The sequence below is a fragment of the Sceloporus occidentalis genome, unplaced genomic scaffold (genome assembly GCF_023333645.1).
Source record: "Sceloporus occidentalis isolate IW3139 unplaced genomic scaffold, rSceOcc1.0.p SCAF_28, whole genome shotgun sequence".
NCBI classification, from domain to species: Eukaryota; Metazoa; Chordata; class Lepidosauria; order Squamata; family Phrynosomatidae; genus Sceloporus; species Sceloporus occidentalis.
Genome location: NW_028317008.1, coordinates 7,784,795 through 7,800,647, shown reverse-complemented (window position 1 = coordinate 7,800,647; position 15,853 = coordinate 7,784,795). Strand labels below are relative to the sequence as shown.

The 15,853-nt window shown below is 37.7% G+C and overlaps 1 protein-coding gene across 1 annotated transcript in view; it reads right to left on the bottom strand.

Annotated features, from left to right (window-relative positions):
* Positions 1-15,853, bottom strand: part of LOC149299769 (protein phosphatase 1H) — a 54,602-nt gene that overhangs the window by 13,716 nt on the left and 25,033 nt on the right. The window contains exons 3-5 of the mRNA XM_089486136.1: positions 14,612-14,956; positions 12,654-12,766; positions 5,123-5,207 (exon numbers count right to left, since the gene is read on the bottom strand). Of these exons, the coding sequence (XP_089342262.1) occupies positions 5,123-5,207; positions 12,654-12,766; positions 14,612-14,956 (543 nt within the window). The remainder of the gene's footprint in view (positions 1-5,122; positions 5,208-12,653; positions 12,767-14,611; positions 14,957-15,853) is intronic.

Sequence of the window (15,853 nt, the reverse complement as noted above, 5' to 3'; positions counted from 1 at the left end):
GGAGGACTGGCAAACGAGGAAATAGGGCTTCACGCTGAAACCCCTGGTCAAACCCAGAGAGTTATCAGGTACAACTTACAGTCACATCAATTAAACTTTTGGACTATCAAAGGTTTAACCCCTTAAAGACATATGTCACGGAAAACTGGTCATTGAGGACCAAGGACGGATCCTCCTAGGTCTCCAACAGCTGAGACTAAAATGTATGGCCTGGAGCTCTCAGGTTCAATGTTACAGTGTTCTAACTGAGCGCCGTTATATCATATAGGGATCGCTAGGAAGTCCTCTTGATGCAGCAGGGACTTGCGGGGTATATAGAGACCCCGATTGGGTCTCCTGCCTCAGTGTTTCACTATGACTATTATTGCTAAACATGCTAAATTGTTAAAAAAAAAAGTTTGAAAAAAGTGATGTACAACTTGTAATATTTGCCCTACAATGAACAAAATAGATGAAAATCCTGGGTACATAAGGTTGTTTCAAAATCTGGGCAATTTAATATATTTTGGATATTTTTCCCCCATTGGCTCTAGCTGTGTACAATTTATATACATGTAAAACTGAATAGAAATGCTTGCCTTTTTTGGGTCTTTTTTTTCGGATTCACAAAATAATGTCTTAAAATAATAATGAATATGATTACAAAAGAAATCTCTACATTTGTGTGGGTACATTATGCAGGACATAAGCAAAAACACTGCTGCTGTCCTGTAGTGTAAAAAAAGCCCTAGTCCTTAAGGGGTTAATATTTTAAGAGTCTCAGGAAAAGCTTATTTAGAAAGGTGCATATGTAACATTATATACACCTACAAATGTGATCAGTATTGCATTTCTTAATCTGTGCCCAATTTCCCTTCTCCTTTGTTAGAAATAAGAGACACTTAACTCTTTTAGCTTAGAAACCCCAAAAGACCTAGAGCCACCCCTTCATCTAATAATTAGTAGTATTCAAGCACACAGAAGATTAACTGGCAACAGTAACTATAGCTAACTAAGGCTTGTGTCTGACACCGTTAATTCACCATGTATAAAAAATGTGAAGAGTCTATTTTATTATGAACTTATCATAAAGCCTACATGATTAATGAAACAGACAATGTCCTGCTATAGACAGGATTTCTGTCTACAGGGCAGCAAAGTTTTTTTTTTTACATTTAATTTATAGGGTTGATATGTTAACGCAGTTTTAGTATTGGCCCAACAAAAATGGAAAGGAATGTGAATGTCTCCGTGGGGGGTGAATTCCTACAGAAGGCCTTGTGTATAGCGAACTTCATGTGGATTAACCATTAAAGCAAATATGTGCATCTGAGAGGGGAAAAAAAACATGTCGCCAGTGTGCTTTCAGGCATCTGATGTACATACTATACAAAGGATCCCAAATGTGGAAAACAGGAACTATACTACTATAGCATAGATGAACAAATGGTTGGGGCGCAGGTATATGTAAGGGAAAAAAATATAATATAGTGTAAAAAGTATAAATATTAATTGAAATAAGTGATGTTGTGGTTACACTCACAAACGGATTAAATGCTTCAAGCCCATCGAAGTGTGTAGATAGAGTATCTTTTATTGGTCTTCATATAGAATCTATAAAAACAAGCTGAAAATAGTGCAGTATCTTTAATAAAAGCGAATATAGCTTTATTCTATAAAATATATTTTATTGAAGATACTGCACTATTTTCAGCTTGTTTTTATAGATTCTATATATATATCGATATATAGATGAGAGAGAAAGAGAGAGAACGAGAGAGAAAGAGAGAGAGATATTTCTGTTTCATGTGATGGCACTTCACAGCTATGTAAAAAAGCCCATATATCTGCCACGTTTCAGATATACGTTTCATTGCATTTAACTTTAGAAACCGACTAAACTGCACGTGGTTATTTTTTAAGCTACATTTTTAGTCTAGCCCAATTCTGCTCCAAATTAACTCTTTGTGATATATTGCAAGGCAGAAGTTGGCTCATCCTTCTCTCTACAGCTGGAAGGAAATATAACCCCACAGGGGTTGGGTCAAACTGAATGCCCCCACTATAGTGAGCATATGGAAAGATGTCACCACAAGTAGAATCACTCATTGCATCATATCTCGGAACCGTTCTCTTTTTCATGAGACTGTCCCAATTTTCGAGCGCTGCCCTGCTGTCCCAGCAAGTGACCCCACCATCCCACTTTTAGGGATCTTCTAATCTCCCCTGAATGACCTAAAAGGCTGTGGTATTGATTAACCACAACTCCACCTTGCCCAACAAAGGTGTCCTAATTTAGAAATCTGAATTGTTGGGAGATTATGTTTCATTATCATATAACTTAAAGGAAGCAGGGGAGGGGGTATGCTGTAAAAATATATTAGGTAAATTATAGATTTCAGACAAACATTGCACGTCTGTGTATACTTAAAAGAAAACTATGATGAAACAACAGGCCCAGCAGTATGGAACAGGAAACAATCTGTTGGAATCGGCAACCAGAGGTTTATTCATTAAAATGTTGTATGAGTTGTGTTAATGAAGAAAAAAAATCATCCCACCAACTGTTTATTATAAAAGGGCCAACCTCATGGAGAAGTGTATGTGGAACTTTGTACAGCTTAGTTTAATACTTACAATTTATTTTAATTCATATGATATACAGCATACCTATACTATATGTCAAGTAGGGCCAGCCTAGGCCTTCTCGCATGAGAAACAGAGTGGTCTGGCCCTTCACAACTCATAGCTAAATAAAGATGGTATTAGAATAAAGACCATCAAGGTGTTTATAGTGCAAACATGATTGTGTTTACAGTCTTAGTCAATGCCCATCATACATGCTCTGAGATGTCTCACATTACCTTTGTAGCTGTGGTACACCACTGAGTATCTTATCACAGCTACAAAGGCTAGGGCCGCAGTTCCAGGGGACATCAGCCCCTCCGCTGCGTAACCTGGAGCCCCTTGTCCTATCGGGTGAGGAGGATCTCTGTTGCTGGGGTATTACATCAGCATAGAAGACAGCAGCTGTGAAGGCAAAAGGTTTAGGCCTAGGGCAATACCCAGCCAAAGTACGTCATTGAGGTGCCAGTATTAACCAACCAGGTTGGTGACTGCACTTTGATTTGTAAACTCTTGTAATCTGTCAACTATTCTTGAGTAACCCCATATCCCAATAAAACTGATGATGTTACATTCATAGTCCTCAGAGCTCAAATAGCTACCTTTTACTTAGGAAGCCATGAATCCATCTCACCTTTGACATCACTCTTACCTATATTCAGAGAGCGTAGCTTTAATTTTTTGCAGTAATCGGTTCACCAAACTATCGACCTTAACCTTCAAGCTGCTTACAGTCTGCATGTCACGGCTTGTTTCTCCACACTGGGAGCCGAGCTTAAATTTACATCACATGTGCTGTTATCCACAGCACATGCACCACCTCCATTTCTGTATTTTTAATGCCGTACTAAGCCAAAGCTCTACCAAGTTTTAATATTTGTTCATATGTCCTTTGATTTCCAAAGTGTGCAAAATTCCAGACTTCATTCATGTCCACTGAATATCATTAAGGTAAAATATAATTTAAATGTTTGCCTTAAAACATTCCTGCCAATAGCTAGGCAGCCACCAGTTCTGCTAAAAGTATCCAACTCAGGTTAAAAGGAAGTCTCAACCCCGCATAAAGTAAAAGGTGATGTGCAGAGACCGGAACAGTTTTCTCATTATGCTGTCCAGAGTATTAGAATCTGAAACAAGTTTTTGCTATTATATATAAAAAAGATACTTTACCAATAGAGTAATATAAATATTAATTACCTATCGGTCAGAAGAGATTCTGATGTACATGAAAGCCTCTGCTGAGGCAGGAGATCCAATGCCGTATTTAAAGTGCTTTATTATAGAAAATAATCTTAAGCACTTATTCTGTATAAGTGATTTCAGAGGACCGCAAGCCTTTGAGTAATAATTGGGTTCTTTTATTGCTGTAAAGTCTCATATAAGCAGAGATTCCCCAGTGAATTTCTGAAACAAATTTCAAAAGCTAAACAAGTATTTGTCCAGATGCGTACAGTAGAAAAAAAACCCTCTGGACTCTTGCCTAAAGATGTGGTTGCTAGTTAGATGTTAAATGTTTATTATTTAAATAGGGTTAAAGTAGAACTTTGACCTACTAAAGGATCACGTATTTGGGATGACGCACATCCTGGACGGTAACACAACTGTTTATGTTGCATGATTATATATATATATATATATATATATATATATATATATATATAAGTCTCAATATTTTTTTTTTTTTTTTTTTAACAGCAGTTAAGTGTGTCATGTTCATTTTTATATAGTGACTTTATCCCATGTGAAGACACTTGTTACTGGGATTTTTTTAATGTTGAACTTAACCTTCTTAATGGGAAGGCAGGAGTCCACCCGCATGGAAATCTGCCAAATGTCACACTGAATAGGCTATTTCATCTTAAAACAATTTAGCTGTGAAATCCTTTGGCTCCAGACTTGTAACACTGAAAATCCCAGAGAGCGAGGTGAGCTTTGGTGAGCAAAATTGCATTTAATTCTCTTGGAAGGAAAAGTGCTGGATATTTATGTAAATGTTCTTTTGTGTCTGGGACAAATATCAGCAACATCAATAGGGCAGAGATAGATTTTTTTCCCCTCTTAGTTCAATTCGATTATAGACAGGGTGAGCCTCGGATCAATGGTGCCTGGGTGCAGGATTTTTTTTGGTGCTCCTGGTGGGTGGGGCTAGATTATTGAGCCTTATAATGTGTTGTTCCTTGCTGCCCATGCTCCTCCTCTGGCCGACACTATTGACACTATGTATATACCACCTTTGGCATGAACTTGAACAGGAACAGACGTGGGGGGGGGGATCAAGTACGTATCAATGTCTATGTCATAAAAGACCCTGTTGGTGTAATGGTCAGGTGTCCCAATACTTTTGTCCATATAGTCTGTGTGTGTCTATATATATATATATATATATATATATATATATATATATATATATATATATATATATATATATATATATATATATATATGCATATATATATATATATATATATATATATATATATATAAAATCACACACAACCTATTTTTATCTGTTACTTACAAGGTATTGAAGCCGCTGACGTTCTGATTCTGGTGTAAATTCTGAAGACATGGGCATAATTTCCCCATTCCTTATAATTATAGCCCTAAAAAATAAGGGGAAAAAGGCTTTAGTTGTTCAACAGTAATAAGAATGATAATATATATAAGTAAACATGAATAATTTGTATACATAACGTTACTGCCAATGACATGTTGCACCCTTGATTTGGACTCTTGTAGTTTGGACAAAATATGTAAATCAATTTTGCTTCTTATGTTTTCAAGCTTTGAACACGGAGACAGGACACCGAAAATATAAAACTACAAACCTGCAAGCTGTTAGTTTAAGGGGAGTTTGAATTAGAATTGAAATTTCAACTCATCAACATCACATTCATTATTAAAGGTCTATCTCCGCAAACTATCTTTCAAGGGTACAGATGGCCCTGCATAATGCATATTTAATACAGTAAGGAGACTTAAGAAATCTCCTTGAACTCATGCATTACACATGGCCAACAAAGTCTTTCTTGCAGCAGAAGCCCACTGTGGTTAGTCTTACGATACATACTGAAGTCAGTGAGGCAAAGCTATAACTTTCAAGCAAAGACTGAACTTAAAGGATGATACTGATTGAATCACACAACGTTACAAAGACTTTCCTTTCATAATGGTTTTCATAATGGCTTTGTTGCAAGACACAGATAGGATAGATACATTTCGTCATAAATTACTGATCACATTACATTTTTAAATGCAAAATACAGCACATAAGCATACCATAGATGATGTATATGAAAATATGAGTATATCAATATCAATTGTTCTGCCCTACCCATAAAAGTGAGTCTCCCTAAACTATTGTAATTATCCTTTTTTTTGCTGTTTTATAAGTTGTCCATATGATCAAATAATAAGCATTAACTCACACCTACACACACGCACACCCACCCCAACGACTTTCATAAGCACATAACGCATCTGCGTCAAGTAAATGTTAATTCTATATAACTATGTCAAAACATAACAATGTCCATCTTTACATGAGTTCAGTATAAATGGTACAGATGCAGTGCATGACAAATGTTCTATTTTGCTCTCTAAGGCAATTCATCAGTTGGATTAGAATAATATAGTAAGACCTTGCCTGCTGGCCTCCAACTCTTTGTATAAAACTAATCACATCTTACGCTTGTGGATGGAGGTTATGTTCAAAGTCTGAAGTCATCAACATTCCACTAACGTCTCTCAAAAAATATGCCATTCCCGCATCTCTTGCACTACACAAGGTTATACAGCAATTGCTGACATTTTTATCTAGCACCTGTGGAATTTAAATGCATGACATGAGCTTTTCATTGAAATATCTAAGTGAACCGATAGTCTGTTCTACTAACTTCATGCTGGAATTTATTATTCCAACATGAATTGGAGATGCATACATTTTAATCACACCATAATGACAGTCATTTATAGAAAGAGTACATGTGCATTTTTTTGGAAAACATAACAAGGTGTGTAAAGATGTATACTGTGTAAATAATACAATACATAACATTTTCAGTCTTCAAAACGCAGACCCCTTCCCCTCATTGATAGAGCCTGCTCTTGTATATTTTTCCTGAAACCATGAAACATAAATATTATCTAGAGAGATTAAAAGATTTCTTTGGGCCAGCACATAGAAGTTGAATGATCAGAGAACTAAGAGTTACTGAATGTTGTGAATATGCCTCAATGTTGTGTTTTCAAAGTATGCTGAACCTGGCTTTCATCCTGTGGGCTCTATGGAATTTTCCATGATAAATATAGATAAAAAGCCCAATCTATATAACTCATCTTTCTTAAAAACTTTTAATATAGATAGGCACTATCGAATTGGTTATGATAGGCCCACCAAGAAGCTCAGCTGCAGAATCAAAAAAAGGGTGGGAAAAAGTCACAATCCATAAAATGGCAACTTCAAGTGTATGACACTTTAGTGAAAAAAATATTGCGGTAAGAAAGCAAAGTTTGGAGTGTGTTGTGGGGAATTGCACACTGGTCTCTATAGCGGCTGGTGAGCTTCATTTGGCGCTGAGTATATCTATAGTTAGGTGCACACAATATGATAGTTCAACGCCTATGCCTTATGTTTATGTGACCATGAATGTTACAGAGAACGGTCTGCTTGGTTGGAGGCTCTGGTTAAGAAAAGCAAACCGGTTGCTAATAGCACAGGAGTTTATCCAATAAATCATGAGCTGGAGAAGGACAAGACAATGTAGTACATTAATTCTTCCCAACGCCATTATACATTATTATTCATTCATTCAGATATTCCTGTTTTCCCTGTAGAATGCTGTGGAATTATTGCACTATGCCAGCTGGTCTTGCAGGAGAAACTCAGAGTTGGCCAATTACAACATCATCTTAATGGCATGAAGTGTTTAATCTGACACAAATGCATGTTTTAGTGGAAAAAAAAAGTAGAAGGGCAGAAACTTACAATTCCTTACATGCTAATGGGAGAGTATGCTTCTTTTACATTATCCTGTTATATAATCACAGTCATAGCTCTTGTAATAACAGTTTTGTACTTCCATGTGAATTACTAACGCCACCGAAAGGGATTATATACCCCTACATCTTCCTTTTTAGAGGCATCTTTCCTAGTACTGTTCAATGCTCAGATATTTCCAAGAAACAATACTTTACTAATATTTGGCATATGCGTAATTTAAGAAGCCTTAATTGTCATGTCACACAAGATCACTGATAGGGTGTCATTGCAAATGGGAAAAAACGTTCTTAAAGGTTTCTGGGGTAAAGTAATCATCATATGAAACAACAGAAAGCCACTTTATCCTAAAATGTAACCTATACATAACCACCCCACTAAACCATGGGCTTTCTAGGTACATCTCTTGATTTTCCCCAGTTATTAAATATGCAACATTTAAAATCATACAAAAAAACCCACAAAAAAAGCAGCCAGTGGAAAAAAAAAACCAACCATATGTTTGGTTACATATTTTATTAGCAGCACAAAACAGAATAAAAAATAACAGCTGATCCATCTAAAAATCCTTAAATATAAATCATATTCCACGCTCAGGCGGTTAGCATATTACAGCTGTCTTAGAATTCAGTAACTCAGACTACACTGCCACATATCAAAAACCATATTTCCAAAGTTGAAGAACACATTAAAGATTAATGGGCAACAAACTCCCTAAACTGACCAAATCGATACAAACTTTACACATTGAACCTTCCCAGTAACACACAAACATATCTCTCTAGCAGAATACTTACTCTATTCCAGATGCTTTAATAAATATAGAGAGATATCCAAAACACACAATCCTGCACAAAACACCTATAAAAAAAAACTAGGGTAGAAACACCAGGCAACATTAATTCAATAATTCCATAATCAAGTTACAATTGCACAGACCCACTTAGCGTCGTTAATTTAAATTTGTGGAGATAAAGTGATCTAATACATTGTTTGACAATGTCCTCCAGTCTAATTTTGAAATCTAAAAACACAGCAATCAGCCTTTAAGATGGGGTCTAATCTCAACTACCGGTTGACAAGATAAAACAGGCAGCATATAGAAAGATGAAATCAGGAGAGGGATCGTGTATTTTTCAAATGCTTTTATATGAATTCAAATCATTATAGACCAGAAATGGCCATCTTGAGTCCATTGGGCAAATTCACTAAGAAGTTGAGTGGTCCTTCTAGTTTAAGTATTTAACTTAACCGACCAGACCTGGCTCTGATTCACTAATCAGCAAGTTTTTTTGTGGCACGCGACTTTTAATTATGAGGGTGTCAGGCATGCTAGGGAGGTATGCCAGGGGTGCGGAGATTTAGTATCACTTTACGACGCAATGTAAACAAGAACTGTAAAAATATTATGTAATGTGACATTGTGGGATAGCAGTATAAAAGTAACAGATGAGGCCTGGCAAGAAGAATTTGTTATAATCTACAATGTTACATTAAGGAAATGGAAAGTATTATATTAACTACCACAGAGATGTGTCATATTACAGTCTGCTAAGAAAAGAAACAGAATGAAAAGCTTTGCTGGATTCTTCTTAAAGGGGCAGTCTAATTCTTCATTTTTTACTTTTTTTATTGAATAATGGAGACGATTCTACATAAACTCCAACACTAATTGGTTTATATGTTCTATATAGTTGGAAAATTAGACTTCTTCCCTCATCTGTCCCTATGCGTACTAAAGTACACCAGCATTCATCTAGCCATCATATAATTGGCTGATGCTACTTCCATGATTTCCATTGATTGACCACAATCAGGCAGACTTAAGTCTCAATTACTAACCTTGTTTGTAAATATATATGTATCAATTTTAGTTACACAGAAGTCCTGGTAAAATGGGCTCCCATTCACACTATATACTCATATATACTCATATAAATAAAACCTTTAAAAGCTTAAGTTAATATGTTCTAAATAGATGTATCATCTACAGACTTGCATGAAAAGAATGGATGGCAACTGACAAATGTAGTACATTAAATTAGTAATATGTTTCCTAACATTGAGCTCCTATTTGAATATGTTGCATTTGGACTGGCAAATTCATGTCGCAATTTAATCCGTGACATCCTTGATCATTCTGTATGTTAAATGCATTGTTGGTGTGTATGTCTATTAATACACAATTAATGAAATAAAACTGTGGCAGATCCAGGAAAAAAAAAATCTTTAGAGTTATTTCACAGGATGTCCCGTGGGATACAATTACTTGATTAGCTTTTGATACATTATATAGAGCCATACACAATCGTCTCCAAAGTGTATCGTTCAACATAACATTTTAGTTTATTGTTAATTGTGTCTTACAAACCTAACACACCTTTTCACTTTACATGACGACAATCTATTAAGCGCCTGCTTTTATGTCACATGACAATTAACCATTCCCTGGACAACATGAATGAGGCAGAATGTTATTACGCTTCTAATGTTACATTTAGTTGTAAAAAGTGTTTGAATTCTGCAAAGTAGGTGGAAAGACACCTTTACAACCACCGCAGACTGTGTCTAGGCTAAGGTAAGGATTAGGTAAGTAACAGGGTAATTAGCATTCTGCACAATTAAAATGCTTACATTTACGCTTAGTTCTTAGTTGCTAGTCTTATTACACTGTGTTGTCTTTCTTGCTGAAAAACACTGCACAATTGATGATGAACATGTACAGGCATTGTATTCACTGCATATTAAGTGATGCAGTGTGATTTGTTTGTATTTCTTTTTTAGTTACATGAAGCAAATATAAGGTGTTCTCTGGGGCCCTCTGGTGGCAAAAGTAAAAATAACAGCATGCAAATACTTCCGGTATATCTGCATCAGCTTTTAGGATTGCTTTGTTAGTATTCCCAGGAACTAAAGATCGCTGACACTTATACACTGAATGAAACATTTAATAATAAAAAAAAGTAATAAATGAAAAACAAAAGGCAAAGTCATTCATATTGTTACATTTCTGGCAAAATGCTATTGGTAGGGGTAACTTATGTTATTCCAGTTTATCACTATTCAGAACAGAACCCAAACCTTGCGGCCTTCTGCCAAAAAGGTGTGACAGCTTCATGTACATGCATCTATACCCCTCCAAACTATACCAGCAATGATTTGCTTTGGAAACACAAAGTTATTTTTTAATGTCAACACATACTGTATACATTCTGATTTTAATATATTTAAATCTAATTAGGGCTGCAACTAACGATTATTTTAATAATCGATTAGTTGGCCGATTATTTTTTCGATTAATCGATTAATCGGATAAAAAAACAATATGCAAAAATAATTTAATGAACTGGATGTTAAAAAACAACTTAAAATTTACATTAACATTCTTATTTTGTTATGATGTAATAAAAAAACAATATTTTCAAAGTACAAAAACCCAAACACAATATTTATGAAACAAAATAACCCCAAACATTCTGAAAAGAGGTGGACTATTACTGTTCAAGAAACTTTGCACCCAGCACTTTGCACCCGGCACTTTGCACCCAGCCCTGGCACTTTGCACCCAGCACTTTGCCCCACCCCTGGCACTTTGCACCCGGCACTTTGCACCCGGCACTTTGCCCCAGCCCTGGCACTTTGCACCCAGAACTTTGCACCCAGCACTTTGCACTCAGCCCTGGCACTTTGCACCCAGAACTTTGCACCCAGCCCTGGCACTTTGCACCCAGCCCTGGCACTTTGCACCCGGCACTTTGCACCCAGCCCTGGCACTTTGCACCCAGCACTTTGCACCCAGCCCTGGCACTTTGCACCCAGAACTTTGCACCCAGCCCTGGCACTTTGCACCCAGCCCTGGCACTTTGCACCCAGCCCTGGCACTTTGCACCCAGCACTTTGCACCCGGCACTTTGCACCCGGCCCTGGCACTTTGCACCCAGCACTTTGCACCCAGCCCTGGCACTTTGCACCCAGAACTTTGCACCCAGCCCTGGCACTTTGCACTGTGCCCCTGCACCCAGTCTCCAACTCTGCCCTGCACCCAGCCCTGCCCCCACATTCTGCCCTGCCCCCACTCTGCCCTGCACCCACACTCACACTCTGCCCTGCACCCAGTCTCCAACTCTGCCCTGCACCCAGTCTCCTGCCCTGCCCCCACACTCACACCCTGCCCTGCATTCCTACCCTGGCCTGCCCTCCCCACCCCCACTCTGCCCTGCATCCCCTGAAACCCCACCCCCACGAATCGCTCTGTGTGAATGGAGCCACTCGCACAGAGCGGTTCGCTCTGTGCGAACGGAGCCACTCGCACAGAGCGAACCGCTCTGTGCGAACGGAGCCACTCGCACAGAGCGAACCGCAACTAAAAGAAGGCGCGTGTAGCGGAAGCGGGGAACGCTCGCGGAGGTAAGTAAAAGGAGCCGAGTGCTCCAACAACGAATCGATCACTCGATTAATCGATAACGGAAATCGTCGACAACGATTTCCGTTATCGATTATTATCGATTTTATCGATTCATTGTTTCAGCCCTAAATCTAATATAACTTTTTTTTAACTTTAATAATTTTGCAAAGCTACAGTAGTGTAACTGACCTTAAAGTTTTCTTGCACGTTTTTTGTTCAATTCTACCTAGATTCACCTGGGAGTCTGGCATAACAAGGAACCTGTAATTCTTTTTGTGTTTTCTTTGTTCAGTAAACGTGTTGGTCACATGTAGATATTATTGAGTGAGTGTGTCATCTTCGCAAAAGTGTTTAGGGCTGCTTACTTATTTGGCCACTTGTTCCACTTGAGGGTTTCTAAACGTCCACAGTCCCCCACTGGCTGTAAACCTTGTTGCAATGAGATTGCTTTTCGGCCAAATTGTGCTAGAGAGGTCAACACAGTGTCCTCTCTCAGTGGCCAAAGCCAGTCTACTACAGAACAAAGTTAGCAATGGAAAACTATATCCTTGCTCTCTTATACTACCAAGCCTGATAAATCATTACAACAGGGATAACAGCAGTAGTAAAAGGATATTTAAGAAAATAATTGAACTTTTAGCTTACCTACTGTCACCAGCATTAGCCACATATAGTTTCCCCAATAAATATACCACAACAAGGGCAGTGCAGCCTCCTGAAATATTATAAGTGCTTCTTTCTCTTTCAATTTGGAGATCCTGCAAAAGAAAAAGAAAACTGTATGAAGAAAACAACAACAATGCTCTACAAGATCTAAATGTTCACTGCACCTTGTATTTTGAAACCACATTACTGTCCTTGGGGGTTAATAAAACAAAACAGTTGATTTAGATATCCTCTGATCAATGGAAATGATGTAATTAGAATACACACCATACATTACATCGTAACAACTCCTATATGTTCCTACCTTGTTGATTTACATACTTTACATACATAACTTAAAATGAGCAGAAGAACTGCATTTTGAATTCCAGTTTAGTGTTTAACCCTGGCCCTGAACCATTTCTTACCAAAGACACAAAAAAACTCCACATAGCTCAACACTGACCATTTATAAGAATTAATACCAGCGAAACAATATCTTTTTTTTTCTTTTCTTTTCAATAATGTCCTTTTATTGCAGGCTAACATTGTGTTTGCCTTATAAAAGAAAAGCCTAGAAAAGCCTCAAGGCACTTGAGATGTGGAATACACTGCTGAGTAAAGTGGTTTTGGCAAATCTGGTAATTCTTCCAAAAACAGGAGCTGAACAACACAGCTAGCACAGATCAAGTGAAAACCCGGAAATAACTCAGAGTCAGGAAATGTCATTTGTTATTTCGCCTTCTTCTGTATCAACAGATGTGAATACTTATTCAACTATGAATGTTGTACTGTTGTATGCTTGTTATTTATTCAATTAAAACATGAGTGAACATGTAACTAATAAAAGATATATTTATAATTTTGTCAGGATGACTTAAATGTAATCATTTAGGATTTGCAATTTGAATGGTCTGTTAACAGACCCCTGAGCTATTTTATTGCACCTTGCAGAGTAAGAAAGGTGACAGCCCCCATTGGAAAGCTCATTTGTTGTCAAAGCACGCTGTTCAACTGATTTATACTGTATTTTCACATCTTACTTCTTGAAATTCCTTTGCTGGAGAGTGCCATCTTGTGGAAAAAAAATGAAAAAAAAAAAAAATCATGTCGTTTAATGCATATGATAGGTGCCACGCTTAAGTTAATGTTTTTGTTTCCAATGTAAATGCATGAAAAAAAATCAATCTCCTCTATACATTTCAATGAGTTCCAATAAGACCCCATAATTATTACTATTATCTTTTATTTGTATAGCGCCAACAATTTACGCAGCGCTTCTTACAATACATATAATTCAAGGGGTATGACAAGACTAGAATTAACAGACTGTAACAAACTGTTACATTAGGTGGAGAGGACCCTGCTCACAAGCTGACAATCTTGACCCCATGCACGCATGTACAGAAACAGCTCCATTAAATTCAAGAATGCATAAACCTTATAGTGTACTTTAATAAACATTCATCAGAAGGCACTGTATTGGACATTATTACATTGGCTTTTAGGATAGGAGAAGTCAGTAGCAATTGGTCCACAGGGCATTTGCATAGTGTGTCCGATGAAAATACGTACATATGGGAATATAAAGGATTAGGAAGAAAAACTTTGCCATGGACATTCAAACTGCTCAATGAAATACAAGCTTGTTTGTACAGTGTATACAAAAACTGTCTGCGCTTCTCACCCTAATAAAGTTGGCAATAAATCTATAAACATAATATAAATGAGAGGTTTTGGTTATATGAATTGGCCAAAGCATAATTAAGCTCACCCGCCACGTGAGAAGCTCAGACAGTTTTTGTTTTTTGTATACACTGTATTTGCAGCATGCTCACACTGTTTGGTAGGCCTCATCTTACACATTTGTATAATTTGAGCCTGAGACTAGCTTAGCGCACCAACATTTTGTTCTTTTCCTTGTTTGTACAGTGTATGAAAAAAATGAATGCACCTACCATTTCCTTAAAGGCATTTTCAAGAGCTCCAATGACGAGACATTCGTGTGGAATCTTTTTCTCGGTGAAGAAACGTGTTTGTGGTGTACTTGGTGACCCGGGAGCACCAGCAGCCCCGCGTAGCGAAGCTGCCCTTGTTAAAGTCCTGCTGTTTGTCGAAACCGTTTCTGGATCCTCCCCTAGACAGGTAGATGGTAAAACTGCTGGGTTTTTCAGAATATCTACAATGTCCAGTAATTGCTCTGTTATATGGCGTTGAAGCAGTTTAGATGCTACAACGGCGGCTCCAGCCCCAGCATGCCCATCAAAGAGTGCCCAGTACTGGAAAGTTATTCCATCCACCTCCTAGTGGCAAACAGAGAGAGAACAATTACGTTATCCATTCAGGCCTCGTTCCAAACAGTCACTTGGTTTAGTTGTTAATTGTCAGTCTGGAAGTGTTAAATACAGTAACTCAATTTACAGCACAGCAATTATCTCAGAAGCTGTAAAATACATTTTAGGTGTTACAAACTATTAGCATTTTCTATGTTATACATAACTCTGAGCCTTTAGTGATCATCATATTAAAGTCCATATGTGCAAAGCAAATATACGCCCCCAGTATTTAACGCATGCAGGGCATGTTCAGTACAAGTATATGAAAATGGTATAAGGAATTTGAACGTAATAGCTGCCTAGGGCTCATTCAAACAGACAACTGCCTACGGTCAAAATAAACCACCCCGACTGTCCAAAGCTACCGGGTTAAACCCACATGGTGAAGTTAAGCCAAGCATCAGGCCGTGCGGGTATTGCCTGCTTGCTCTAACTCCAACAGCTTTGTGTAGTTATCCTTCTTGCAGCTCCTCTACTCCAAAAATGTGACCACATTACATACCAAAGAGACACCTTTGGCCAGCAAAGTTCTCTGCATTTTAACCCCTTGATGACAAAGCCCGTACATGTGTGGGCTCAAAATGCATTGTTTTCAATGGGTTTTGGGACAGCCCATTGTCCTTAAGGGGTTAACAAAACTTGGTAGCTGATTTTTCTGATTATAACTTTCAGCAAATCCGATACATAGTCTAGTTCTGTTAAGGATCTTAAGGAAGCCACCTTGTCTGTAATCAAATCTAAGAGATAATGTGTCAAGCTGCCTATAACCTGTCTAAAACCCTCCAATGACACTTATTACCTAATGTGGGTGCATATTTCATTAAGAAAAGACAAATGCCATGGACCCACTAACCATTTCTGCAG